The 27054-nt window shown below is 50.4% G+C and overlaps 2 protein-coding genes and 2 long non-coding RNA genes across 4 annotated transcripts in view; all 4 read left to right on the forward strand.

The window, feature by feature from the left end:
- The window catches only part of DPH1 (diphthamide biosynthesis 1), a 37122-nt gene extending 35283 nt beyond the window's left edge, over positions 1–1839 (forward strand). Inside the window, exon 12 of the mRNA XM_083715214.1 lies at positions 906–1839. Within this exon, the coding sequence (XP_083571340.1) occupies positions 906–1019 (114 nt within the window). The 3' untranslated portion in view covers positions 1020–1839. The remainder of the gene's footprint in view (positions 1–905) is intronic.
- Positions 1840–5555: 3716 nt separating this feature from the next.
- On the forward strand, positions 5556–8134 carry LOC310832456. Its single transcript, XR_014558311.1, has 2 exons — positions 5556–5683; positions 7806–8134. It is a non-coding gene; the product is annotated as an uncharacterized lncRNA (long non-coding RNA).
- Positions 8135–9226: 1092 nt separating this feature from the next.
- Positions 9227–12691, forward strand: OVCA2 (OVCA2 serine hydrolase domain containing). Its single transcript, XM_083714220.1, has 2 exons — positions 9227–9619; positions 11555–12691. The coding sequence occupies exons 1-2, from the start codon at positions 9451–9453 to the stop codon at positions 12055–12057; spliced, it is 672 nt and encodes a 223-aa protein (XP_083570346.1). The 5' UTR covers positions 9227–9450; the 3' UTR covers positions 12058–12691.
- A 5107-nt stretch (positions 12692–17798) lies between these two features.
- Positions 17799–23756, forward strand: LOC310832965. Its single transcript, XR_014558486.1, has 2 exons — positions 17799–18337; positions 22458–23756. It is a non-coding gene; the product is annotated as an uncharacterized lncRNA (long non-coding RNA).
- Positions 23757–27054: the final 3298 nt, after the last annotated feature.

The raw sequence follows: 27054 nt of genomic DNA on the forward strand, positions 1-27054 counted from the left end.
GTGTCCGATGGTATCCAAACACAGACGAAAGGCTGATCCTTGGTCTTGGGAAGCACCATGCAAAATTTGGTTATGATGATCTTAATAAAATAATAATAATAATAATAATAATAATAATAATAATAATAATAATAATTTATTTATATACCACCCTCCCCAGCCAAAGCCAGCCTCAGAGCGGCTAACAACAGTAAAAATAACACAGTTTACATAAAAAATAATCGATTAATTGAAATACATTCTAAAATCCATTCATTCTAAAATCAATTCTATGGGCTAGAGTTCTATGAGCATTGCAGAAGGAGGGGGTCAGACTGTGCCCTGGCCAAAGGCCTGGTGGAACAGCTCTGTCTTGCAGGCCCTGCTGAAAGATGTCAAGTCCCGCAGGGCCCTGATATATACCAGATACATACCAGAAAAATAGCTTTCCAAAATGTATGCTGGATCTAGCAGTACAGTGGTACCTCGGTTTACGAACTTAATCTGTGCCACAAGTCCGTTCTTAAACCAAAGTCGTTCTTAAACCGAGGTGCGCTTTTCCTAATGAGGCCTCCCATCGTTGGTGCCCTTCCACCGTTCAGATTCCGTTCGTAGACCGAGGTAAAGTTTGCTAACCGGAACACTACCAGTTTTGCATAGTTCTTATACCGAATAGTTCGTAAACAGGGCTGTTCTTAAACTGAGGTACCACTGTACTTAATAGTCAGTAAAAGGGACCTTCCTGAGTTCCTACTGAAATCAACCCTGAGGACTGGAACCTTGCATTTCTTTTTAGAGTGACTCTGTACTCTCTGACAAGGCAGCTTCCCGTGTTCCTGTTTAGACCCGCCCTCAGCTCAAAACCATGAAGGCTGGGACCTTGCCACGGCCCCTTCAGCTTCTCAGGCATTGCCCAATTCTTGCAGGTGATTCCGGCCAAGGCCACGCTCCAGCCCGAGAAGAATGCCTGTGAGCGCTGCGACTGCCGAGAGGAGGAGGAGGAGAAGGAAGAGGTGCCGCTGCCCAGCCCTCAGCCTTGAGGCTCCGCACCAGACCTGGGGGGTTCAGGCGGGTCCTGGGACCACACTGAGCTGTCGGGCACAGAACCGGCTTGGCAGCACCCCTGAGGAACAGCAGGGCTGGCACTCTGGGGCACAAACACTAGCCAAGCCCAGAGGATGCACGTCCAAGGGGGCAAGCGGCCGTTGCTGCCCTGCAGTGTGGGGGCCAAAGTCTAGCCCAGTGGCTCCCCAAATGCATGGGACTAACTCCTGGGGGGCGGTGGGATCACCTAGGGGTGCTAAGAGGAAGGGGGCGGCAGGGGGCGCAGGAGGAAGGCCCCTCTGAGCTAAATGCGCCAGTGTTTTACGATTGACCAGACTAGAAGCTCGAGTGAAACTTTTTCCTCGCTTCGTTTTTACAGGTTTACTGCTCTTACCACTTTCGAAGCTGTTTTCCTTTGGGGGTGTTTCTTTGCCTTTACAATTCTGCGTCATCCCAAGATGGCCAATTATTGGTAATAGCTATCGGTTTTCTAATAAACTGGTTACCGTACGTCTGTAGTAGGTGAAACTTTGTGCCTGTTTGGCGAGTAAAAACCATACGCTATAAATTTCCTTCTCCCTTATGTTTTCCATCATTAGAATGTGTAAAATAGTTTTCACGTGTTTCTCCTGGAAGACAACACTTTCTGCCTGGTATTCATTAAAAATGTTTCCAAATATACATATATTTCTATTTTTCATGCAATATTCTTTGATGCACATTCTTTTTTCAGCTCCATGATTAGAGTGGAGCATATATTTATTTTTGCCTATGTTTATTTTTTTGAAACAAATGTACAATAAATCATTGCCGTTTTCATTTTGTTATCTTCTGTAGTGGGTCATGCAAACTGCTATTGTTTATAGGATAGGGCAGGGGGCACTGGGGTGAGTTTATGGAACCAAGGTGCTAGCGGCCCCCAAAGATTTGAGAAACCCTGGTTTATCCCCAAACTTCCAGCTCTGAAGCCCTTGCACTAAGAAATGGAGGGAGTGTTTCATCTATCTCTAGTTACTGTCAATCCATGTTTATGACAATATTCTCTTCCCTTTTGCACTGCTTTAAATGTGTATTCCATCCTTGACCTTCCTTTATAATGTTTTATTTTGACGTCTTTTAAGATAATATTGCTGTTTCCCGTTAATTATGTTGTTTTAAATGTATGTTCTATATATGATTTTCTTCTGTCAAGTTCTATTTTGGAATGTTCTGTATGGTATTTTAATGCAGGTTGAGAACTTTTTCTTACAAATATGAAGCGGTATAGAAATGAAATCAGTCATAAAAATAATCCAGGAACATGTCTTGGGAGAAACTGCTGGGGTGGGATGCTTGTGTTGCAGGAATTTATGTATAGGTTGGGGGGGTGCCCCTCCAGCAGATATCATGTACATGCAGCCCACTACCAAAATCAGCACAATCACTTTTGTAACTTTGTGATTTGTTCCCACAAAACACTTCATCACAGTTTCTTCCTATCTTTTCAAAGGGCCTTTGCTGCACGACACTAAATGCAAGAATTCACTGATAAATGCATCTGTGTACTGGCTCACTGGGAAAACTTCAGAAATTCATATAGACATATGATCTCAGCTACTCAGCAGCCCCTCTGCCTGAGTGATAATCCCTGGCATCCTGATACCTGAGTGCCAGACAGGTAGCCATTCCAGAAATACCAAACCCAGATGAAGACAAAAAGGTGTGATGAACTTGGCTGGGAAACAGGGAAATGTGAATATCGTTTTTGTTACACTTAGAATAGAATCATAGAGTTGGAAGAGACCACAAGGGCCATCGAGTCCAACCCCCTGCCAAGCAGGAAACACCATCAGAGCACTCCTGACATATGGTTGTCAAGCCTCTGCTTAAAGACCTCCAAAGAAGGAGACTCCACCACACTCATTGGCAGCAAATTCCATTTCACCATCTTCCCCTCTGAGTGACCCCACTGTTTCTTTGTTCTTCCTTTTGCTACGAACATACCCATAAAAGCCGTTTTTGTTGCTTTTAACCTCTCTAGCAAGCCTGAGTTCATTCTGTGCTTTAGCTTTTCTGACTTTGTGTCTACACGTGCTGGCTATTTGTTTGAATTCCTCTTTGGTGGTTTCCCCCCTTTTCCATTTTTGTACACATCCTTTTTTAATCTTAACTCAGTTAAAAGTTCTTTAGATAGCCACCCTGGCTTCTTTAGGCACCTTCCATGTTTCCGTCTCATTGGTATTGCCTGAAGTTGTGCTTTTACTATCTCCCTCTTAACAAACTCCCATCCATCATGAACTCCCTTTCCTTTTAGTATTACTGTCCATGGGATCTCACCCAGCACTTCCCTAAGTTTTATGAAGTCTGCTTTCTTAAAGTCAAGAAATTGAGTCCTAGTATGCTTGGCTGCTCCTTTCCGCTGTATAGTGAACTTCAGAAGAGCATGATCACTCGCGCCTAATGATCCTTCCACTTCTACCCCACTAACCAGGTCATCAACATTGCTTAGGACCAGATCTAAAATGGCTGTTCCTCTTGTTGCTTCTCCTACTTTCTGGACAGTGAAGTTGTCTGCAAGGCCAGGGGGGAATCTGTTTGACCTTATGCTCTTGGCTGAGTTTGACATCCAACAAATATCTGGGTAATTGAAGTCCCCCATTACTGCTATCTCCCTTCCTTTTGCATGCTTGGCCATCTGTTCCAGGAAGGCATCATCTATGTCCTCCGTTTGGCTTGGGGATCTATAGTAAACTCCCACAATGAGGTCCCTGTTATTCTTCTCTCCCTTAATTTTGACCCAAATGCTCTCACTTTGGCTTTGAGGTTCTAAATCTTGGATCTCTTCACAGGTATACACATCCCTGACATATAACGCCACTCCTCCTCCTTTGTTGTCTGGTCTGTTTCTCTGAAATAGATTGTATCCCTCCATTGTTACATTCCAATCGTGGGACTTATCCCACCAGGTTTCAGTGATGCCTATTATGTCATATTTAGTTTGCTGTACCAAGAGCTCAAGCTCATCTTGTTTATTTCCCATGCTTTGTGCATTAGTGTACAGACATTGAAATCCATTAATCATTCCCCCGTGTCTCTTATTTAAGGATTTTTTCCTCCCACCACTAGGTCTGCATGCTGTTTGCTCCATTTGGTCTATGACATTTGGATGATCATCTTCATCAATTGATAGACTCCTACCTTCAGGAGCACTGTCTCCCTCCCCCACATTAGTCAGTTTAAAGCCCTCCTGATGAGGTTTCTGAGATTTTTGGCAAAAACATTCCTCCCAACCGTTGTGAGGTGCAGCCCATCGCTTGCCAGAAGTCCATCTTCAAGAAACTGCAGTTCGTGATCTAAGTATCCAAACCGTTCCTGTTTACACCATTTGCGAAGCCAGTTGTTCACTTCCACTATTTTTCCCTCTCTCCCTGGGCCACGTCGTTCAACTGGGAGGACAGATGAGATGACAATTTGTGCATTTAATTGCTTCAATTTCCTGCCCAGAGCCTCGTAATCTCTTTTGATCTTCTGGAGGCTATTGCTTGCAGTGTCATTGGTTCCCACATGAACCAAGAGGAAGGGGTATTTGTCAGTGGGTTTTATGATTCCTTGTAGTCGTTCAGTTACATCTTGGATCTTAGCCCCAGGCAGACAGCACACTTCCCGAGACATCTTGTCAGGCCCACAGATCACTGCTTCTGTTCCCCTCAGTAGGGAATCCCCTATCACCACTACACGCCTCCTCTTAGGTCTGGTCGGGGTTCTTCCGTGAGCTGTCCGTTCCAAGGTCGCCTGCACATTCCCTGAGGACTGACTTTGCTGCTCGTCTTCATATACCTGATCGACTGTAATGAGGGAGAGATCCTCAAATGGAGTCTGCTCTTCATCTTCCATGCTAGGGGAGAGGACCTCAAAGCGATTGTGTATTTCTAAACAATCAGAGCGAACCCTGGGCCTCCTACTTCTTTGAGTCATGTTTCTCCATATATCTGGCTCCTGTGTTGGTGAACTAGCCTCCTTCTCAGGGGAGTCCCCTGTCTCCTCCTTGGTGGAGACGGTGTGCTCTGTTGCTTCCAAGAAGAGCTCCAGCTCTCTAATTCTTTGGAGCGTAGCTACACATTCCTCCAGTTGCTGGACTTTGTCTTTTAAGAGGGAAATCAACATGCAATTGCTGCAGGTAAAGCTGCCTACAACCTTTGGCAAGATGGCAAACATTGCGCAGGAACCGCAGGCGACTGCAGCTGTTCCCTCACCCTCCATCTTGAGAATGTGTCGTTGGGGGTGGCTACAGCGGTCCTCCATCATAAGAAGCGTGAAGACAGGACAAATAACTCCACCCAAAAAAAACCTAGGTCTCCCCCAACAAACGTTTGAGACTAGCTCCCCTAAATCTAAAAGATGGATCAAACTGCGCACGCCACTAGGCACGCGCCGCTGCCCTGCAAGCTCTGATAAGCTCCTCCCACAGCTAATCACCTGCCTCAACAGAAACCCTGCCCCCTCTGACCTTTGCACAGGGAGAACAGCTAATCAGCCACAAGAAACAAACACTTGATGATGGGTGTTTGGTGGAGGGCAAGGGGAACCATGGGGCAGGGTCCAGGATGCTCAGATTTCTGCCACCAGACCTCCCCTTTCATGATGTAACCGTGATGTATGAGTGATGTAGTTTGGGGGGGGTGTAACATGGGGATTGTTTTTTTTTAAAAAAGATTTTTATTAAAGTTTCAAAAATTATATAAAAACAAAACAAACAGTTATACAAACAATAATACTAACAGACAAAAGTAAAAACAAGTATAATTTCAATCCCTTATTTTCTTATAACTTACTTCCCCGACTTCCTCATACCTCCCCTTTCTGTATTCCAATTTCTAATTTATTAATTCAGCAAATCCTTTCCCTTAATTTTCATTTAATTTTTAACTTTTCTTTTTACTTATCCATTTGATACGGAAAGGGGGGGGCATGTCTTCTTTACCTTCTTCTTCGCTACAATATATCCATTTATTCCAATTGTCAATGTCAAAAGGGACTAAAATCTATAAAATTCATAGAAAATCAGCGTGCCAGTTTGCTCAATTACTCTAGGACTCCATCACACCTCCCCTGTCCAGCATAATCCCTCAAGCAAGGTGTCAAGACCCTAATCCTTTCAAATTGCTCTGATCAGCCTTTCCTCCAGACAATGTCAGGTGGCAGACTATGCATATTTGGGACTATTGTTTTCTCATCCCCAGGAAGTGTTTATCTGTGCATATCTCCAGCTCTGCATATTCCCCCTTCCCTCCTCCTTATGTTAATCCGGTGTAGCTCTGCATATTCCCACCTCCCTCCTCCATATGTTAATCTGTGTAACCCAACCTCCCTTTAATATATTCATGATGTAATCTGTGTAACCAAACCTCTCTTTAATGTATTCATGACGTGTTTTGCACTGTATTCTGGGACATGGAGGGAGTTTCAAAAACTCATGTCACCCCTTTCTCACTGTTCAATCTCGCCTTGAACCTGTTGCGCAATAAACTTGGATCTTCTGCAGTTTGCTCCTGTCTCCGGCTGAGCTCATTTTCCTCCGCAGGGACCCACGGACTTAGTCCGATGAGCTGGGTGGCAGAGCAGCCTCGCACCCAGATTTTTGCCGTAACAGTTGGCGCCCAACGTGGGGCATGCGGTTCTCCCGCGTTGCTGACCGGGGCCCCCGAAATCTTCAGCCGGCACCAGGCCATTTTGCCTGGGAAGATCCTTTGGACCCCCGGCCATCTTCCGGGCGGTAATCAAAAGCCCCAGGAGTTCAGCCGGGGAGCAAAGAGGGATCCAGCCGGCTTATTCATCCTGGGATCATCATAGAAGACGCGTGAGTATAAGAGAAAGGAAAAACCCAGTACACTGGTGGGAAAGGGGTGGAAATCTCCTGGCAACTGAATTCTCTGCCCTCCTCTCTATTGCTCCTTCTCGCCTGTCTCTTGGTCCAATTGGTGAGAGAGACCGTGGACTGCTGCTCGACCCAAAAGGGGGGTTCTGAGCTCTATCTCTTTCTCTATATTTCTCCAGCCAGCCGCACCAATTGGGAGCCCGAAAGTAAGACGGAGAGACCCGACTTGAAAGATAGCCGACTCTCCGCAACGGGTATCCCAGTTGAAAGCAAGGGGTTGGAGTTCTTTTTCCGAACTTCCCGAGCGTCCTTGCTAGGGGGCAGGAAGTGGTCTTGCTTTCTATCCAATCCCAGCCGCACTGGTCGGTGCCACGTAACACGTGTATCGTGCGTGAGCCCGCTTCCAAAAGCAAGGGGGATTTTCGGTTCGAAACTCTATCCACCCGATCTGGCACCGCACGGCGCGGGCGTTCAGTAGGGCCCCTTTTCCTGAGATTGACGATAGGTAGGAGGTTGCCAGGAGGGATAGCCCATGAGGAATTGGGCGGGATCGGCAGCTGGAAACCACATAATTTCTAAACCAACGTCATTCTAACATTCATTAATTTTGCAATGTTTCTTAAAATAGTCCTTAAATTTCTTCCAATCTTCTTCCACTGTCTCTCTCCCCTGGTCTCGGATTCTGCCAGTCATTTCTGCCAGTCCCATATAGTCTATCACCTTCATCTGCCATTCTTCCAAGGTGGATAGGTCTTGTGTTTTCCAATACTTTGCGATGAGTATTCTTGCTGCTGTTGTAGCATACATAAAAAATGTTCTATCCTTCTTTGGCACCAATTGGCCGACAATACCCAAGAGAAAGGCCTCTGGTTTCTTCAGAAAGGTATATTTAAATACCTTTTTCAGTTCATTATATATCATTTCCCAGAACATGGGGATTGTTGTTGTTGTTTAGTCGTGTCCGACTCTTCGTAACCCCCTGGACCAGAGCACACCAGGCACTTCTGTCTTCCACTGCCTCCCACAGTTTGGTCAAACTCCTGTTAGTAGCTTCGAGAACACTGTCCAACCATCTTGTCCTCTGTCGTCCCCTTCTCCTTGTGCCCACCATCTTTCCCAACATCAGGGTCTTTTCCAGGGAGTCTTCTCTTCTCATGAGGTGGCCAAAGTACTGGAGTCTCAGCTTCACGATCTGTCCTTTCAGTGAGCACTCAAACATGGGGATTAGTAGCTAATAAAAGTTTGAGTTCTCTTTTGTTTGGGGCTTCTATCTTGTTCCACCTGGTGGCAGGTGGGAGTCCTGTCGTGACAGTCTTCAATCAAGACCAAGCCTCCTGGCTGCTGTTTTGCTTTGGTATTCCTGGCTGGTGTCCTTGTTTTTTGTCCAAGGGAGCCCTCAGATTTCTCTGTTAACACTTGTAATGCCTCCACTACCCTTGAGAAGGGGTAAGGTCCCCAAACGCCTGGCTGTGGGTGCAAGAGGAGAGCCAGGCCCCTCTGCTATGCAGCCTGTTTGGGACAGGAGTCCCTCTTTACAAAATACACTCAAAAATGCAGTCAAAACTGAAACGCGACTGCTGCACAGTGGAGAGAGTTTGTTCCATCACCATCTTTTTATTATTTGTATCCCACCCATCTACCTGGGTTGCTCCAGCCACTCTGGGCAGCTTACAACATATATAAAAACATAATAAAACATTAAAGGTTGTATAGTTATTCATTTCTTTGGTTCAGGGGTCACATCTCCATACTCTCCAAGCTCTCGCAGATGAAGATAAGGGCATCCTAGGGAAAAGAAGGACACTCTGGGATCAAATCAGAAACCAGGGTGGCTTCTGTGAATCCGGGGCTGTACCTGGAAAATAGGGACACTTGGGAGGGTCTGAAAATGCCACAAAAAAGGCTGTTCAGTTGCCCAAATCTGTACAGGGTCTCCCAGCTGCCTTAATGTGAAATTAATTTCCATTCCCCTAAATAATTTGAGATCTGCCTTAGAAATCCCAAAGTAAAGAAGTAGCTTAAGGCTGCCATCCGAAACATGCACACTTACCTGGGAGCAAGACCTGTATTACTCAGTGGGGCTTACTTGTGAGTAAGCATTCACTGTTAGTAGGCAAGGCAGTGGAGGGAAAGGGTCCTCCGTGTGAGATTTAAAAAGACCGTGGCAGGATTGCTCTCTTTATTTTTGCACAGAAAGAGGAGGTTGGGGCAGGCGATGAATTTAAGGCCACTGTTTTTTTGCTTGGGAATCCTACCCGCCTCTGGTGTCCTACCTTGCAGGGCTGTCGTGAGCCTCCTATCGCTTGCTCTTTCCTCCCCTGGCAGACGCAGGGGGGAGCAGGCATCTTAAGTGTTACGCGCAGACATGGAATCAGACCTGAGAGCCAGATTTCCATGAGCGAGCCCGGAATTCACCTCTCCAGACCCCGAATAGAGTTCACTCTACATCTTTGCTAGCTCTACGGTACGAGAAGGGCGTTTCCGGCCTCCTAACCATAGACGCTGCAAAGAGGAGCGTCGCTTCCGGCTTCCCTCGTTCTGCTTCCCACCTGGCGCAGATACCCGGATGCGGCATGTCCTCCCGCGGGGGCGGCGGGTTGCGGCTGCTCTGTCTCCATGGATACCGGCAGAGCGCGGACATCTTCCGCGCGCGAACCGGGTCCCTGCGCAAGGCCCTCCGCGGGCGCGCGGAGCTCCTGTACGTGAACGCGCCCCATTCGGTGGACGCGCCTCTCCCGTCAGGTGAGGGGCGGTGCCTCCCTGTGACGTCACGGTCCGCCTCCCCTGACGTCACTCCAGGAGAGCCCTGCCATTGGCCAGGCTCATTGGGTGTCGGGTGTTCCTCTGAGCATGTGCAGAGTGCGATTCCCCCACCTCAAAAAACCTCTTCCGCCCCCCAGAGGGGCAACTAATCAGGAGAAAATCTCGTTAATCCATTTTGTGAATTTTTTTTTTAAAAAGAAATTTGCCGGGCCAGCGAGGACGGGCTCCGAGGGGCCAGCGTGGCTCCCAAGGCCAGGGACTGGGAACCCCAGGAGGGGAGGCTGGCTCTGGGGCTCGTATCCCGTTTGCCGGGGGTGCATCGGCCACCGTGAGAAGAGGAGGCTGGGCAGGATGGGCCCCTCTTGGGCCGGACCCTGCAGCCTCTTAGGGTGTCCTCCTGACCTGCCAGGAAGGAGACCTTTGAGTTTCCCAAACAGGCTTTCTCCAGCAGTTTTTGGACTACATCTCCCACCCCCCCAGCTAGCGGAACCAGTGCTCAGGGATGGTGGGAACTGTAGTCCCCAAACAGCTGGAGACCCAAGTTTGGGAAACCCTTCTCTAGTTTAATGACGATGTTGATGTGGTGTGCAGCAGCTGCTCCCCCCCCCCCGTCCTGCTGCTTTGTGGGCTTCCCTTGGGGGCATCTGGTTGGCCACTGTGGCAACAGGAGGCTGCACTAGATGCCCCCCCCCCGCCTAATCCAGCTGCTGTAGGGCTCTTCTTCGGTTTCTCCATCTGTTCTCAGCCACAGATCCCGCATTGAGCAGGCTCAGGTGTGTTTGTTAGGGGAAGGAACTGGAGTGTAGGGGCAGATCAGCTGCTTTGCTGGAAGAAAGTCCCAGGTTGAATCCCTGGCCTCTCCGGTTAAGAAAAAGCTCCAGCAAAACCCTGGTTTCCAAACCCATGGCAAAAATCCCAGTGAAGCCTGTAAAATACATTGCGGTTGGTAAAGTCCTTGTTGCCTTAAGCGAGTCCTTTCTGTTTCCCCGGCAGGGATGGAGACCCTACCATTAGTGGTCTACCCACAGGCTGATTGTAAGAATTACTGAGAGAAAATCTGTTCTGAGGTGGGAGGAACAAGTTATGGTTTGCATTTGAGTGGCAGGTCTGTGGCGTGGGCCCTCGTTTCCTATCCCTGTACAAAAACACATTAGTCACTGTATGGTTTGATCATGAACATTTGTACATACTCATATTTCTCACCCTCTGAAAGCAACAACACTTCATGAGTGATTGTTAGCAGAAAGGTCAGGGACCAGTGAGAAAAAATGGAGACAGTTGCAGTAAAAAACAAGTCTTGCAATTACACCTGCATGAAGCCTTTGCCTGTCCTCTGCTGGTTTAGAGGCTGATGGGATTTGTAGTCCAACAACCCCTGGAGGGCGCCAGGTTAAAGACTTGCAGATTTATTAGGCTCTAGGAGCCTAAGAAAGGCCTGCTGGATCAGGCCCATGGCCCATCTTGCCCAGCCTGCTGTTCCTGCCCCAAAGGGAAACCCTCCAGCAGGATTCAAGCACAAGAGCAACTCTTCCCTCCTCTGTTTCCAGAAAACTGGCATTCAGAAGCATCACTGCCTCTGACTATGGAGACCACTGTGGCTAGCAGTCATCAGCAGTCCCCTCCTCCTTTAATGTGTCTAATCCTCTTTCAAAACCAACTTTGTCGGTGGCCGGCCATTGCTGCCTCCTTTGTGATCGAGTTCCACAGTCTGCGCTGTGTACAGTCCTTAATTTTATCCGTCTGGAATCTTCCAATATTTTGAGATTCATGGGATAGCCACAACATCTAAGGTTAAGATTTGTTATGCTGCAAGAGAGGGAATTAATGAAGAGTGTTCCGATGAGTTGTCCCTCATCTGCAGGGCTGCTGGTCTCTCTTGACATTCTTGCTAACCCCAACCCCTTTCCATTGCAGGGGAAGCTGCCTCAGGTGCTCTAGAAGCTGACTCAAAGGGCTGGTGGTTCTCCAACCCCCAGGAAGGGACATTCAGCGCCCTGGAAGAAGCGTCTTCCTGCAAAGGGCTGGAGGAGTCCCTAGACAGCATTGCCAAGGCCTTTGCGGAGCAGGGCCCCATCGACGGCCTCCTGGGCTTCAGCCAGGGAGCAGCGTTGGTGGGCATCATTTGTGCCCTGAAGCAGCGCGGAGACCCCCGCTTTCCCTTTGACTTCGCCATCGTGGTGGCTGGCTTCAAGAGCCAGGCCACCCCCCACCAGGGCTACTACCAGGAACCCATTGCGGTGCCCAGCCTGCACGTCCTGGGCGAGACGGATCGGGTCATCTCAGCTGAGATGAGCAGGCAGCTTGCCTCCTGCTTTGTGGAGCCCGTCACCCTCATTCACACAGGGGGCCACTTTGTCCCAGCCTCCGCACCCCAAAAGAAAGCCTATCTGGAATTCTTGGATCAGTTTGTAAAGTGACTGCAATGGGGTCCAGTGCCCAGGCTGCTTTGGGGCTTGGCCGGAGTGGGACTTCCGGCGGATGAAGGTTTAAGGGGCAGCTCTTGGCCTGCTTGGTCACTGCAGCGTGATGGCCCGATAATCCTATTAGTTTTGCAACCACTGCCTTGAGGGATGGGTAAACTGGGACTTGTCAGATCTGAAAATCTTGTCTGTCCCTGTGTTGAAAATTATTAAAAAAGAGCTCTTTATTCTTCCCCTACAGGGGTTTTCTGGGGTTTTCATGGGAGAGAGCGTCAGCTGCCCTTGAGGCTGGCAGTTAAAGCATGCAGGACATCAGTGGGGTGGGCAAGAATTGCTGAGGCCTCTTCAACTAAGCACTGTCCTGAGGGCATCCCCCTGGGTCCGCCTGCAGCTGCCCCCTGTAAGTTAGAAGTTATGGATATTAGGTTCCTCAGTTTGTTCCACACTCCCTCCTTCTTCCTGAAATGGGCAAAGCATTCAATGTGGCCGTTCAAAACCATCGGAGATTGTGAGTTCTAGAAGCAACGATTTAAGCCACATGGCAATAAATGGTGCAGGATCGTTTTCTTCCACTCCCTCTTCAGAAAACCAAAAACATAAATTCTCCTGTTTTAATTTTCTGCATCTCCAAGCTTGTTGTGTATATCTGTATTTTCTTGTTGTAATTCTTTGATCTTTTTGTCATGGGTTATTTTGTTGCGGTTGTGTTTTCTGTTAAAGAGTCAGGCCTTGCGTTAAGCTCTGTCAGTTTCCATTGGAAGCCTTAGTTCTTCCAAAGTGTTTTGAAAGTGCTCCTTTGCAGCTTCTTGTTGTTAAGAAAATTCTTACCTTAAGATATTGTCCCCGTTTTTTCTTTCTCCAGTGAGGAAGAGGCCTCTTTTGAGGGTGGCACCATCTTGGCTGTGGCCTGCATTGGTGTCCTTGCTGAAGTGAGCCTTCCCTCTCAGGACAGGAATAATTGAGTGAGGTCTTTTATTTCCAGCTTTTCCGAATCCTTTGGCGTCCCCCTCTCCTTTCTTCAACCTTTGGCGTCTTTTAGACTGCAGGGGCTTTTGCTCCGAGCTACTTTTCTGGGCCTTGGAGCAGGGATTAGAGTTTAAATAGCTGTCATCTTTTCTTTGCGCCCTAGTCCCCCTGCAGCTGCCCAGTGGAAGCCTCTGAGCCACAGGATGGACAGGGAGGCGTTGGAGCCTGGGCAGTGCTCTCTTCCCATAGTGTGTCATTAATTCCCACGCACACAGAGGCCGTTGTGGCGACCAGTTTGGCCTGCATTAAAGAGCCCAGCAGAGACATCACCTTGCCGACAAAGGTCCGTATAGTTAAAGCTCTGGTTTTCCCAGTAGTGATGTATGGAAGTGAGAGCTGAACTATAAAGAAGGCTGATTGCCAAAGAATTGATGCTTTTGAATTATGGTGCTGGAGGAGACTCTTGAGAGTCCCATGGACTGCAAGAAGATCAAACACATCCATTCTGAAGGAAATCAGCCCTGAGTGCTCCCTGAACGGACAGATCCTGAAGCTGAGACTCCAAGACTTTGGCCACCTCATGAGAAGAGAAGACTCCCTGGAAAAGACCCTGATGTTGGGAAAGATGGAGGGCAGAAGGAGAAGGGGACGACAGAGGACGAGGTGGTGGGACAGTGTTCTTGAAGCTACCAGCATGAGTTTGACCAAACTGCGGGAGGCAGTGGAAGACAGGAGTGCCTGGCGTGCTCTGGTCCAGGGGGTCACGAAGAGTCGGACATGACTAAACAACAACAATCCCCATGTTACACCATGTTACAGACATGACTAAACGACTCAACAACAGCAACAAAGAGCCCTGCTTGCCGCTTCCCACGGGGGCATCTGCTTGGTCCCTGTGAGAAGAAGGTGCTGGACTAGAAGGCTCTACTTTGGCCTGGTCCACCTGCTGCAGCAGGGCTTTTTCTGCTGTTCTGATAAAGGATCAGAGAAATTCATGGAGGAGGTTCCTCGCCACGATGGCCCCTTCCACTGCTGGTGGCCATAAATGCCTCTCTCAGCCACTTCCTGCAAACCTCAAGTGTGGAGACTTGCTCTTGCACTCAGTCCCGCAACTGGCTGGCTGATGGGAGAACAGGATGCTGGGTGGCGCAGGCCCCTGGCCTGACGGTTTAAGGACCATCAAGGCTCCAGGAAGCATTTTGTAATTTTTCCTTAGGCGCTAGAGGGCAGCCATGTCCCCCGCGAAGGCCTTTCCCTGCCTGCTTCCCTGCAGATCTCTCTCTCTTTCCATCTGACTTGCTCTCCACAGGCAGGGATGAGAAGGCAGCCAAGCTGCAAGGAACCAGCCGCTGAGGGCTCCTTCCTTGGAGCACCTGCTGGAGTCAACTTGGCTAGTGAAGACGGCAGGAAAAGCTGGACAGGGCTAGGAAAGGGCTCTGTCTTGTGAGCCCCCCATCTCACGGCTGGGTCTTGGTCTGGAGTGGGGGTGGGGGAGGCGCTCCGAGGGACCCAGGAGGAAGAGGAGGGCTGCAGGCCGCCTCACTGCCAGGCGCTTGGCAGCTGTTTTTCTGTTTGCGAAAAGGCTGCTGCTGTTGCTGCTGCTGCTCTGCAGAGCCTGACTCACCCGCTCTGCTACTCCGCAGGGGGCTCCTCTTCCTCTCCATGGCGACAGGCTTTGGTCGAGAGGCGCTGGGATGGCGCTGGGCTTCTGCGATGGTGCTGGGGGGGGGGGGTTGCCAGCAGAAGGGCCCTGTCTTTGTGGGAGGAGGGTGGGGTGCCATTGCCCTGGGACCGACTTGCTGTCTTGACTAGGGCAAGTGGGGGGGGGGGCGTGAGAAGGGGAAAGGGGTCCCCAGTGCAGAAAGAAGGGAGGAAAGAAGGAAGAGCAGATTACTCGACAGTGAGGTGTTCCTTTTGGGGAGGGGGTCCTTTTGTGGGCATGGAGCATTTGGGCACTGATGAGGGTATGAGGAAGGCCTGTAGCCCAGACGGAGAGCACCTGCCTGGCATGCAGAAGGCCCCCAGGTTCACTTTCCCACGTCTCCCGGAAGGAATACCATCAGGAGACCCTGAAAAGTCACTGCCGGTCAGTGTGAAGGAGTGTGATCCAGATGGGCCAGCTGCCTGACTCTGGAAGGCAGCTTCCGATTTCAATTAGCCCTTCCTTCATGAGGACTGGAATCCTGCTTTCTTCTAAGGAGCAAAGGCTCCAGGGCAGCTGAACTCCTGCTTTGCATGCAGAAGGAACAAGGCCCAGGGCCCAGTGGCACCCCCAGGTGGGGCTGGGGAAATGTTCCCTGCCTGTAAGAGCTGCTGTAAGTCAGTGTCGACAATACTGAGCTAGATGGGCCAGTGACCTGACTTAGCTGTAAGGCACCTTTCTTTGTTCCTATTGGGAGCACTTACTCTGCCGGCTGAGAAGCTGCTGCTTCCCCACCTGAAATTACAGCTGGGCAGCTTCATAGAAACAGCGGAAACTGCCTTAGGCCATCTCATTGTTCTCCACACTGGCTGGCAGCAGCTCTCCAGGGTTTCAGGAAGGGAACACTTCCCAGCCCTGCCTGGAAATGGCACTAGGAACAGAACCCATAACCTTCTGCATGCCAAGCAGGTGCTCTGCCCCTGAGCGAAGCTGCCTTTGTACCGAGTCAGACCTTGGGGCCATCTAGCTCACTGTTGTTTACACTGACTGGCAGCACCTTTCCAGGGTTTCATATAGGGAGTCTCCTAGTCCCAGCCCTACCTGGACATGCTGTTGGGGATTGAACCTGGTGCCTTCTGCATGCCAAACAGGTGCTCTGCCATTGAGCTATGGTCTCTCCCTAAAAAGAAAGCAAGATTCTAGTCCTCATTGTTCCAAATAAAGGGGCAGAGATAAATAGCTTGGGAAGCTCCCTTATACCTAATCAGATCATTAGCCCATTCAGCAGAGTTCTGTCCCCACCAAAGGCAGAGCACAGCCATCTTGGCCGGTTGCTGTTGATAACCTTCACCCCCACCGTGAAGTGGTCCACCCGCCCCTGCCTCCTGTGGCAGGGAGTTCCCTAGTTGAGCTGCGGCCTCCTCCCCTCGGGCACCTGCAGCCTGTCTCCGTGGCTGTGGGCGATCAGTTTGCGGCCTGCTTGGTGAGGCTGCCTTGGCTCCCAGCCCTCCTCTCCCGGAGCCAAGCTGCCTTTGCTTTTCCCCTCCCCAGCCGCTGTGCTTCGCTCCTCTTACTCATCCTCGGCTTTTTCCTCGTAAACAGGAGAGAGGCCTCCTGGGATGAGCACAATCTGTGGGCGGCCACAGCAAAGAAGAGGACCTTTTGCCGTGGCAACTTAAAGCCTCTTGGCTGGCAGTGAGCTCTGCAAGGCCCCAATGGTGGCCCCGAGCTCCCGGCAGCCTCAGGTGGGACAGCCTCATCCAGATCTCTGGAGTCACGCCAGCTGCTTTTGAGGGAGGCTTTCCACAGAAACCCCTGCTAGACCAGGAGGAGCAGTCGCCACAATCTGGTTCATAAAACCTGGGAGAGAGGGAGGGACTGTCAAGTGGGGCTGGGGCTCCAGAGCTGGCCTTTCAGTAGCCCAAGACTTGAGGGGCTTCCTTCTTGCCCATTTCCCTACCCGGAAGAAAAGCCCAGCAGCCGGAGCAGGTCACAGGGAACACACTTAGCCCAGCCTCCTGCTCCCACAGCAGCCAAATGCCCCAAAGAACCTGGGGGTCCAGATAGACTGTCTCTGGACCTGGAGGCTCCATGAGAACATAGGAAGAGCCTGGCTGCTGGATCAGGCCAAAAGGGGGCCCATCCAGTCTAGCGTCCTGTTCTTGCAGTGGCCGACCAGATGCCCCATAAGCAGTGTGGGGCTACAGGGCTGTGTAACCCCCCACCCCACCCATAACTGACACGCGCTGCAGCCAGCCAGCTGCAAAGAGAGAAATTGGCTGCCCTTTTGCCGCTTGCAAAAAGAAAAAGCGGACCGCGTTCCCTTTGAGTCCCCGGAGCCCAGCAGGGTGGAGTCCGTGGCATAAACAGGCAGCTCTTGCTCCCAGCTGCCCCTGGCAGAGGAATCCTCTCCCTGGCTGGGCTCCTGTGATTGGAAAACAAATAAAAATCAGGTTGTAAATCCAGGGACAGGGGCGACAACGAGGTATATTGGGGGGAGTGTCTTCCTCCGTGCATTTAACTTTGTACCCACCTCTCCGGTCCACCAAGGAGTTCACAGTGTCTATGGGTAGGCAAACTAAGGCCCGAGGGCCGGATCCGGCCCAATCGCCTTCTCAATCTGGCCCGCGGACGGTTCTGGAATCAGCGTGTTTTTACATGAGTAGAATGTGTCCTTTTATTTAACATGCATCTCTGGGTTATTTGTGGGGCATAGGAATTCGTTCATTCCCCCACCCCCCAAAAAATATAGTCCGGCCCCCCACAAGGTATGAGGAACAGTGGACCGGCCCCCTGCTGAAAAAGTTTGCTGACCCCTGTATTTGATTCCCATTTTTTATTTTCTTTAATGCCTTCATTAAAGCTAAACTAAGGAGCTCTTCAGAACCCCCTGGAGAGTCGCTGCCGGTCAGTGCAGGCAATACAAACCCGCTGGATCAAGGGCCTGATTTTAAGGCTGCTTCCGACCTTTCTATTTAAAACCAGTCCCTTTCACCATAAGAATATTACTTTCTTTTTAGGGGCAGGGTTAGTTCCCAGATTCCATGCGCCATATCATCTCCAGACAGAGCGGAGCGGGGCGCCGTTTTCCTACCCCCCCTTATGTTGGCGGGGCGGAGTTAGTCTAGTTCACATTGAGGCAGGACTGGCTAGGAAGGGAGACACGAAGGATCTGGCCTCTCGGGCTTCGCCGCGCACGCGGAGAGCGTCGTCTGCACGCCACCATCACGACACGTGTTGAGCGCAGAAAAGGCCCCAGGTGATACCACCCGGCTCTGCCCAACCCTTCCGGTTTGGAATTCTGGGCCGATGTTCCCGCGCCCCCTGGGCATGTGCAGAGCGCCTCCTTCTTGGGCAGCCCATGCAGGCAACCTCCCACCCGCGCCTGTGAAGGGATGTGGGTGGAGCGGCGGCGGCCGTGCCAAGGGCGCCCCCTGCTGGCGCGGTGAGCGGCCACCGACGGGGCGGCCGGCCCTGAAGCTTGGCTGGCGCCGCTGCTCGGCGTCAGGATCAGCCCCGGGTCGTCCCGGCCAAGCCAAGCCCGGCTTGCGCAAGTGGCTGACGCCTCCGCCCGCCCCGCGAGAGGCCCCAGCAGCCCCAGCTGGCGGTGCCGTCGGGCGCGCAGTCCTCCCGGGAGCCGTCGAGGGAGAGAGGAGCGCGCCGTGCCAGGTAAAAACGGGGTGCAGCTCTCTTGGAACACCCCCCCACATTCCACTTTGCCGGGTGGGCTGGGCTCCCCGTGGAGGGCCCCTCTGCACATGCTCAGAGGCGCAGCCTGGACGGGGTCCTTCCTCTACTTCCGAAAGAACTTCTAGGGTTCACTTCAAACACCCCCGTCCCTCCCGACCCGCCACCATCAAAACTCAGCCAGTACGGGAAAGGAGAGGGCGCATCGCTCCCCACAAATATGTGGGTCCCTCTTTCTCAATCCCCGCAAAAAAATCCCTTGCGTGAGTAGCAGAAAAAGGAGGTGTGGGATCAGTGAGACATGGGAGGGGGTGAATAATCCAGCGGGGAGGGTCCTCTTGAGGCTGCCGTTGGGGAGAGGGCAGGACCCCCCATCCTCATTGGGCCTTCATTTCAACTGACGGTAGGACCCAATTTTAATCCTCTTGTAACTTTCTGGGTTCTTTAATCCTACTGCCTTTATATCCTGTCTTTCTCTCAAGCATCTCAAGGCAGTTTTCATGATTCTCTCCCAAGCTATTTACCCCCCCCCCAAAAAAAACCACCCATGCAAAGTAGGCTAGGCTGGGGGGCGGGAGCATCATCTTACCCAGGAAGCTTTGTGACAAGAACGGAGATTCGAACCCAGATCTCCCCTGTCCTGGTTAAAACACAGAAGCTCTCTCCCTTTGGGGTGCTCTGAATGGTTTTGAGGCATGTGCAGAGTGCCTTTCAAGAACCAAGGAGCCTGAGCTGAACTGAAGATTTCAGATTCAGAGGCTGATTCAGCACTGATTCTCCACAGGGACAGGGGGCAGCGGGGGGTGGGGCAGCACAGGCTGATGACTGGACTTTGTTTTGGTTGGAAGAAGCTTAGTCAGAAACTGGGAATGTCTTAAAGTCAACAATAAATGAAATAAAGTGACTAACAGGTGGCATAAGTTTTGGCGGGGGAGTTGAAGATTAGTGGCAGGGGGGTGGGTTGGCATATGAGCTTATTTTGGGGGGCATCTGGTTAGTCCTAGGAGATGCCCCCCACCCAATCCAGCAGCAGTCATCTGCTCTTCCAATGCCCCTGTTGCCACGTTGTGATTTCACAACGTCAAAGTCCCACAGAGCATAAACCGAGAGCAAACTGTGTCTCTCTTGCACCCCCTTCCTTGCAGGAGACGAGGGATTCCTGCATCGCAAGGGGTTGGAATAGATGATCCTTGGGGGTCCCTTCCAATTCTACAATTCTATGATTCGATAGGGATAGCTCCCCTTGGGCCTGGCTCAGTGGGGAAAGGGGGAGGCAGGTTGCCCCAGCCCTTCCTAGGGTGGCTGGAACAGCAGCCAGGGGGCGGCCCCAGGAAGCGTGCCTTGGTAGCAGTCTTGCCGCCACTTGAAGAGAGGATCTGCCCTGACTCAGACTGTGCAACGCTGCTGCAGCAGCAGCCCCCTCGGCTTCCTGGCGGCGGCTCAGTTCAGTGACTGAGAGTCAAAGGCACTTCCTGCTCCGGGAACAGCGTGTTCCCAGGGCCAGGCCAGACCCTCTTGTGCAGCCCAGAGCTGGCACAATCCGCAGGATGGAGAAATCGCTTCCAGATGCTGAGGCTGGATGTGTCACTCAAACACAGAGAGAGAGAGAGAGAGAGAGGGAAGAAGAGAAGGGAGGTGGCGGGGAGCGTTTTGACTCCCTTCTCACTCCCCACCCCCCAACACTCACCCCATCACCGTCTGCCCCAGAGAACAGGACAACTCACAACTTGACAAGCATCTTCCTCGGCCGGCCCACTCATTGGCGAGACTTGACGCTTGTCCCAGTTTAAACCACCATGCAGGATAATTCCTCCATCACGGATAGAAGGGAAGCTTAGTCCAGTGGGGGAGAGTTGGGGTTGAGTTCAGCACATGCGCCCTGACACACACACACACACACTTCCAGTGTTGTTGTTGTTTGGCTGGGTTCTTTCTGAAACCCCTGAAAAAGGCAAGCCAGTGGGATTTGTGTGTCTTAACCCTACGGGCCAAGGGGCCTTCTGCAGGAACATGAGGGCAGGGGTGAGTTCCTCAAACCCAGGGAATTGGGATTCTCAGGCTAGGGTTCTCCCCTGGGGCACCCCTTCCCTCCAAAGCAAGGGAGAGGGCAGGCATGTGTGTTTGCACCCGCCAATGTGATAATAGATTTGGGACCCTAGGGGTCAGATCTAGTCCCACCCCCTGCAATGCAGGAATCACAAAGGAAGGATCCATTGCAGGTGGCCTTCCAGACTCTCTCTCCAGGTACGTAGACCGTTCCACTGCCAAAACAGCTCTTAGACAGTTCTTCCTAACGTTTGGTCGGAATCGCTTTTCTTGCCATTTGAATCCCTTGGTTTGGGGTCCTGCCCTCTGGAGCAACAGAATACAAGCTCCCTTCCTTCTCCCTTCAGGTGGCTCTCGGGTCACCTGCCGTCTCCTCTACTCCAGGCTCATGATAAGTCAACAGAATCATAAATTTAGGGCCCGATGACTCTGAGACACGTCCCTTTCATGTTTTCATCAGCTGTCCCCTGTCGGAGGCAGAATGCTGCGCTGGATTAAACGGAAAGAAAGATTTGCCCTCCTGAAACTAAACAGAGTTCTCAGGATGGAAGCAGCCTGGCGAAGAGGAAGCCTACCTGTTGGATGGCTGCCTGCCCATGTCCAAAGATGTGTCCAGCTGTGCCAGGGCTCTCCACTTCCCAGGACCAAATTGCTGGCTAGCCCTTTCCCTCCTACACTTCCTTGATCTCTTAAAGGCCCCGAATCGAGGGCAGCATTCCCTTCTGGGGCCGCATGCCAGAGGCAAAAGGAGCTGGAGCAATTATACTCACCCCTTCCTCTTTCCATCCTCCTTCCAGGCATGAAAAGAGGCAGGGTCAGAGGTCAAGGAAAGGCTTTTGGCCAGGAAGGTGCAGAGTGAGGCCAGCAAGGGGCGTGTCATGGAGGGAGGGGGCGTGGCTGGGGGGCAGCAATGCTTCTGAATACCAGCTGCTTTGAATCTCAGATGGGGAGAGTGTTCTTTTGCTGAGGGCCAGGTAGAGTGGAGTGGAGGGCTGATTCTGGCTCCTGGGTTTAATAATAAAAATAAATTTATTTATACCCTGCCCTCCCCGGCCAGAGCCGGGCTCAGGGTTGCTAACAACAGTAAAATTAGAGTAGAAACATAATGGGGTGGGTGGGAAACCCAATTTAAAACACAGGTTAAAATGCAATTTAAAATGCAGCCTCATCAAAACCATAAAGGGAGGGAAACATAAGGGTCAGACTGAGTCCAAACCAAAGGCCAGGTGGAACAGCTCTGTCTCGCAGGCCCTGCGCAAAGCCGTCAAGTCCCACAGGGCCCATAGCTGTCAACTTTTCCCTTTTCTTGTGAGGAATCCTATTTGGAATAAGGGAATTTCCCTTACAAAAAGGGAAATGTTGAGGGGCCCTATGCACAGGGCCCTAGTCTTTTGTGGCAGAGCATTCCACCAAGTCAGGGCCAGTACTGAAAAGGCCCTGGCCCTAGTTGCGACCAATCTAACCACCTTGGGACCTCCAAAATGTTGTCATTTGTAGACCTTAAGGTCCTTTGCGGGGCTCCCTCTCAGTGAGCTATTAGAAGAGCAACTTAGAATATTGGAATTGCAGCGTTGGAAGGGGGTCCAGCCCCCTGCAATGTCGGAATCTCAGCTAAAGCATCCGTGACAGAGGGCCACCCAACTTGCGCATTAGTACCATCCGAACATAATGAGACCTTGCTGGATTAGGCCAGTGGCCCATTCAGTCCGGTTGCCTCTTCTCACAGCGGCCAAAAAGGTGCCCCAATGGGAAACCAGCAAACAGGATTTGAACACAAGAGCCCTCTCCCATCCCGTGATTTCCAGCAAGTGCCATTCAGAAACATCGCTGCCTCTGACTGTGGAGGCAAAGCTGAGCCATTGTGGCTAGTAAACTTTGTCTAATTCTCTGCTAAAGCCATCTAGGTTGGTGGGCATCACTGCCTCCTGCACAAGAGAGTTCCACAGTTTAACTAAGCCTTGTGTGAAGAAGTCCTTTATTTTATCTGTCCCGAATCCTCATTCTTGATCCACCTCCTTTCTGTGAATGTAAGTTGTTTGAAACTGTTGTGTTTTAGTTGTTGCAACCTGCCCAGGGGCCTGAGGGTCAAGGGTACCAACTGATGGAAGGATGAAATGGAAGCAGCAGGAACTTCCTACACTGGAAGATTGGCAAATAAAGATGGTAGAATATGTGGAGATGGCAAAGCTGACGGGGAAGATCCGGAATTGGCAAGATGAACTGTTTCAGAAGGACTGGAGCAAATTTATATTCTATAGGAAAGAAAACTGTAAACATTTGAAAACGTTTGTAGGTTTGAATTGAAATTCCTTGTAATGTGAAAATAAGGAACCAATTTACATATAAGGTGGTAATTTTTATAAAAAAGAAGAAGATTTAAGGTAGAAAAGTAGTTATAGAAATGCAAGAATTTATTAAAAGATGCTTGGAAGTCAGAAAGAGTGAGGGAAGGAAGTCGATGCTCTGTCTGAGCAATGCTTTATGTTATTGATTTGTGTAATTAGATGTAATTAAATATGGAAAACTCAATAAAAATATTTTTAAAAAAAATAGATTTGCTGTTCGTGGGTTGAGGGGCGTTGCCTCCCTCCTGCAGCAGCCTGCAGATTCTAGGATGTTCTGGATCCGTCCTGCCCCTGGCAGGGAGCACATGGGCACCTTCCCTGCCTCTTGTGGATTTCTGCCTGGCACCGGAGGGAGCAGCCACCCAGAAGCCCCTGGCATTCCCCAAACAGTAAGAGTTTATGTGCAGTGTCATCCAGAATCTGCACACAAGCTCCTCCTGTGTGGGGAGACCAGGCCATGCCTCCCTCTCATGGGAGCCAGTTCCAGCGCTGCTTGAAGGACTGTCTTTTATCCATCCAACATTCAGCTCCACTAGGTGTCTGCAAGTTCTAGTGTTAGGAGGAAAACTTTATCCCTCTCTCTGGGTGAGATGAGCCTCTGCTCTGGTCCTGCAGGGCCTTGTCCACACATGCGCATCTTGTGAGCAGTAATCCACTGAGAGCAGTCAAACACAACATTCCTTGTTTTCCTAGAGAAGACATGCAGGGGAATGTTTGGTCCAGCCAGTCGAAAACTTCCTGTTTCCTCCTGGCTGGAGCATCCTTCCCTTGCATGTTGCTAGAGGTGGGCGTGACCTTACCTGTCCAGGTAACAGAAGGACAAGGCATGCTGCCACTCTCTCTCTTTTTCACTTCCTCTGTCGCTGGACCAGCTTCTCAGCTAGCAGAAGCATTGGGATCAAATCTCCCATATGGGGTAGATGCACATGTATATATTTGTAACCAAGCCTGCCTTCAGGAATTCAACCGTGAACTGATGTGAGTAAACATCTTTTATTGACTTTAAATAAGATTGTCGTGTCTTTATTCTTTTAAGAGGGGTAAAAGCGAACTTACCAGGAATATACAGTTACAGATAGGTAGCTGTGTTGGTCTGCCATAGTCAAAACAAAAAAATTCCTTCCAGTAGCACCTTAAAGACCAACTAAGTTAGTTCTTGGCATGAGCTTTCGTGTGCATGCACACTTATCTGAAGAAGTGTGTATCTGAAGAAGTGTGCATGCACACGAAAGCTCATACCAAGAACTAACTTAGTTGGTCTTTAAGGTGCTACTGGAAGGAATTTTTTTGTTCAGGAATATACAGTTCAATACTGAATTGTATAAAATAGTGAGAGGCTCACACGAGCCTGCAACCAGCTATCTGCTGTGTATGTAAAAGAGGAATGTAAACTCTGCTAAGTAAAGGAACTTGCTAGCACAAAGTTAGGAAGGATATTAATAAACAATATATCCTCTCCTGCCTCCCTGAACATTCCCACACATCTTTTAATGTGTACATTAAAAGCAGTGCATTTGGAAGTTGTGCCTGCAGCACTTGACCTGTTTGACAGCCCATACACACATGCAGGGCACCAGTTGCTGCTGCCAGATCGGGCCAAATTCAAGGTGTTACTTACCATCTGTATATAAAGCCCTTAACACCTTGGGACCAGTTTGCCTGCAAGAAGATCACCTTATCCCCCCACCCCACCCGCACCCTTCCAACCGCTTTGGCAGAACTGGCCTTGCTCCAAGCACAATTTAATACTTGTTTGTAAGAACTCCATATTTTTGCAGCACTTACACTTTGGAACTCCCTGCCTTTGGCATTGGGCAGGTGCCTTCACTGGAGTCTTTTCTGCACCAGCTAAAAAAACTGTCTTTTTTCGACAAGCCCATCCAGATGTTTAGAAAGTTGATGGGTGTTCCAGTTTGTTTTTAGCCTACTATTTTAACTTTTTGAAAGCCATAAATTATATTGTTAGCTTTTCTTACTGATAATTTTATTGTTTTATCTTTTTTTCCAAACTGCTGTGAATGTTCCCGTCCCCCATCAAGCAGTGTATGAATTTCATGAAATAAATGAATATGTGAATCTGCTCTCGGTATAGAATGTGAAAATGTTGTACATGCCTCCTTGGCACTATAATCCTCAAACTGGGCTTCAGGTCTCAGGAAGAAAACATGAGCCACGAGCTGAGCAGGCCTTTCTTCTGTAACCTCACTGCCATCCCCCAATCTTAAATGTAACCATTTCAGGCACATTCATTTTCTCCTTAATTTTGCATCCCTTCGTTTAATAGCTGCTGCTTCTTAGTTGCAGAGGAGAAGAGTACATTTCCCAAAATGCTGCTCTGATGGTGCCTGGAGATCCGGCAGGTCCCAGGGCATGTGGGCAGGATCTGGTACCTTGAGGATTGCCTCTTGGGGCCTGGCCAGAATCTTGTGGGAAACCCAGAAAGTCCTGAGCAGCCCCCCCAATAGAAAATTGTGTCCATTTTCTCCCTGCCCTGCCCTGCAACACACAGACACACACACACACACACACACACACCCCTGCAGGAATGAATTGTGTAAAAATAATAGACCTATGCACAGTAGAGGGTGCAATTGTGTACAATTTATGCAGGCCACAGATTTTAAATTTATATGAGATGAAAGAAAAGGGGGAGGGAGCATTATAACCCCAAAGGTTTCCAGATTCCCCATAAGTTCCTTCTTGTTGGTTCCACACGAGGAGCTGGCTACCCACAGAGAAAGGTTCACAAAGGGAAAGCAAGAAGCAGCTCCATCTTCCTCATCACCTGCTGCCTGATCCCCCTTTACCTGAAGGTGCTTCCAGGGATTGAACCCAGAACCTTCTGCATGCAAAGCATCTGCTCGTCTGAGCTGCAGCCTCCCCACATTTGCCACTGAACATGGGAATGCAAGCAGTAGCATGTCCCTGTTGCTTTGAGTCCCCACTCCTTTGGGTGAGCATGTGCTTCCACACTGGACTAGTCCTCAGTGAGTACAGATCTGCGAACCTGCACTCACCAACTTTCTCAGGGCCACTTGCTGGGAAAATGGACATGCAAACTTTGTAACCCCTAAAGAGGATAGGAGGACATGGTCTGGACAAAAAGAGCCCCCTTTCACTGGAAAGAGGGGCTGCCACCCATGTCAGAGTTCTGCACTAAGGCCTGGGAAACCCAGGATCAGATCCTGACCCAGCCACAAAGCTCAGGCCTTGGGGCCAATCTCCACCTCTCAGAGCAATCACCTAACTCACAGTGTTGTCATGAGGATTAAGGACACCACCTTGAACTTCCTGGAGGAAAGGAAGGAAGGAAGGAAGGAAGGAAGGAAGGAAGGAAGGAAGGAAAAAGGAACGAAGGAAAATGGAAGGAAGGAAGGAAGGAAGGAAGGAAAAAGGAAGGAAGGAAGGAAAAAGGAAGGAAGGAAGGAAGGAAGGAAGGAAGGAAGGAAGGAAGGAAGGAAAAAGGAACGAAGGAAAGAAGGAAAATGAAAGGAAGGAAAGAAGGAAAATGGAAGGAAGGAAGGAAGGAAGGAAGGAAGGAAGGAAGGAAGGAAGGAAGGAAGGAAGGAAGGAAGGAAGGAAGGAAGGAAGGGCCAGCCAACCCTTGTTTGTTTCTCCCCCACCCCAGCACATTCCAGCAGCCCAGAGGCCACTTGGCAGGGCCCAGCGCCCAGGGAGGGGTGTGTTTGTGCATCAGCCCAGCCTCTCTCCCAGGCTGGTCTCTGCCGCGAGGGCCCAGAACCAGGAGCTTTGGAGAGAAAGCAGCCCCAGGATGCCCACGAAGAATTCCTCCCCCTCCATCATCAAGGCTGCTGCTGCTGCTGCTGCTGGGGCGTCCACTCCAGGCAACCATGGCTGTAGACTGTTACCAGCCCACATCCACACAGTAACAATCTAAAGCCACGGTTGCCCTGGAGACGCAGGATGAGCTGGCACCGTGGCAAATGGCATCCTGAAGGCTCCATCTCTCTCTCTCTGATTGCTGCGAAGAGGGAGAAGCAGAAAACCCACCAGCACCCCCGTTCCAATCTCCCACTCGCCATTCCCCCAAATCAGCAGCAATGCACACTTGGACCCCCTTGGAGTCCAGGCCAGGGTCTGCCCAAATTCAGCTGCACGTCTGGTTGTGAGATCCGCAGAGGCTGCTGTTGAGGAGCTGGCAGCCATGAATGTGTTCTCTGTTGGGGAGAACTGGGGGGTCTGCATGATGGGGGAAAAGTCAATAGAGAGAAGACCCTCCCTGACTGCCCTTTAACCTGTGCTGATGTTCCCTCCAGTGTTAGATGGAGACTAATTCTTGAATTCTTT

This window comes from Podarcis gaigeae (genome assembly GCF_964106915.1).
Source record: "Podarcis gaigeae genome assembly, chromosome: 15".
NCBI classification, from domain to species: Eukaryota; Metazoa; Chordata; class Lepidosauria; order Squamata; family Lacertidae; genus Podarcis; species Podarcis gaigeae.

Excerpts from the sequence above, each read along its gene's own strand:
- OVCA2 (XM_083714220.1), top strand. The coding sequence starts at position 9,451 with ATGTCCTCCCGCGGGGGCGGCGGGTTGCGGCTGCTCTGTCTCCATGGA. Across the intron at positions 9,620-11,554 it reads GGACGCGCCTCTCCCGTCAG|GGGAAGCTGCCTCAGGTGCT; the intron begins GTGAGGGGCGGT and ends TTTCCATTGCAG.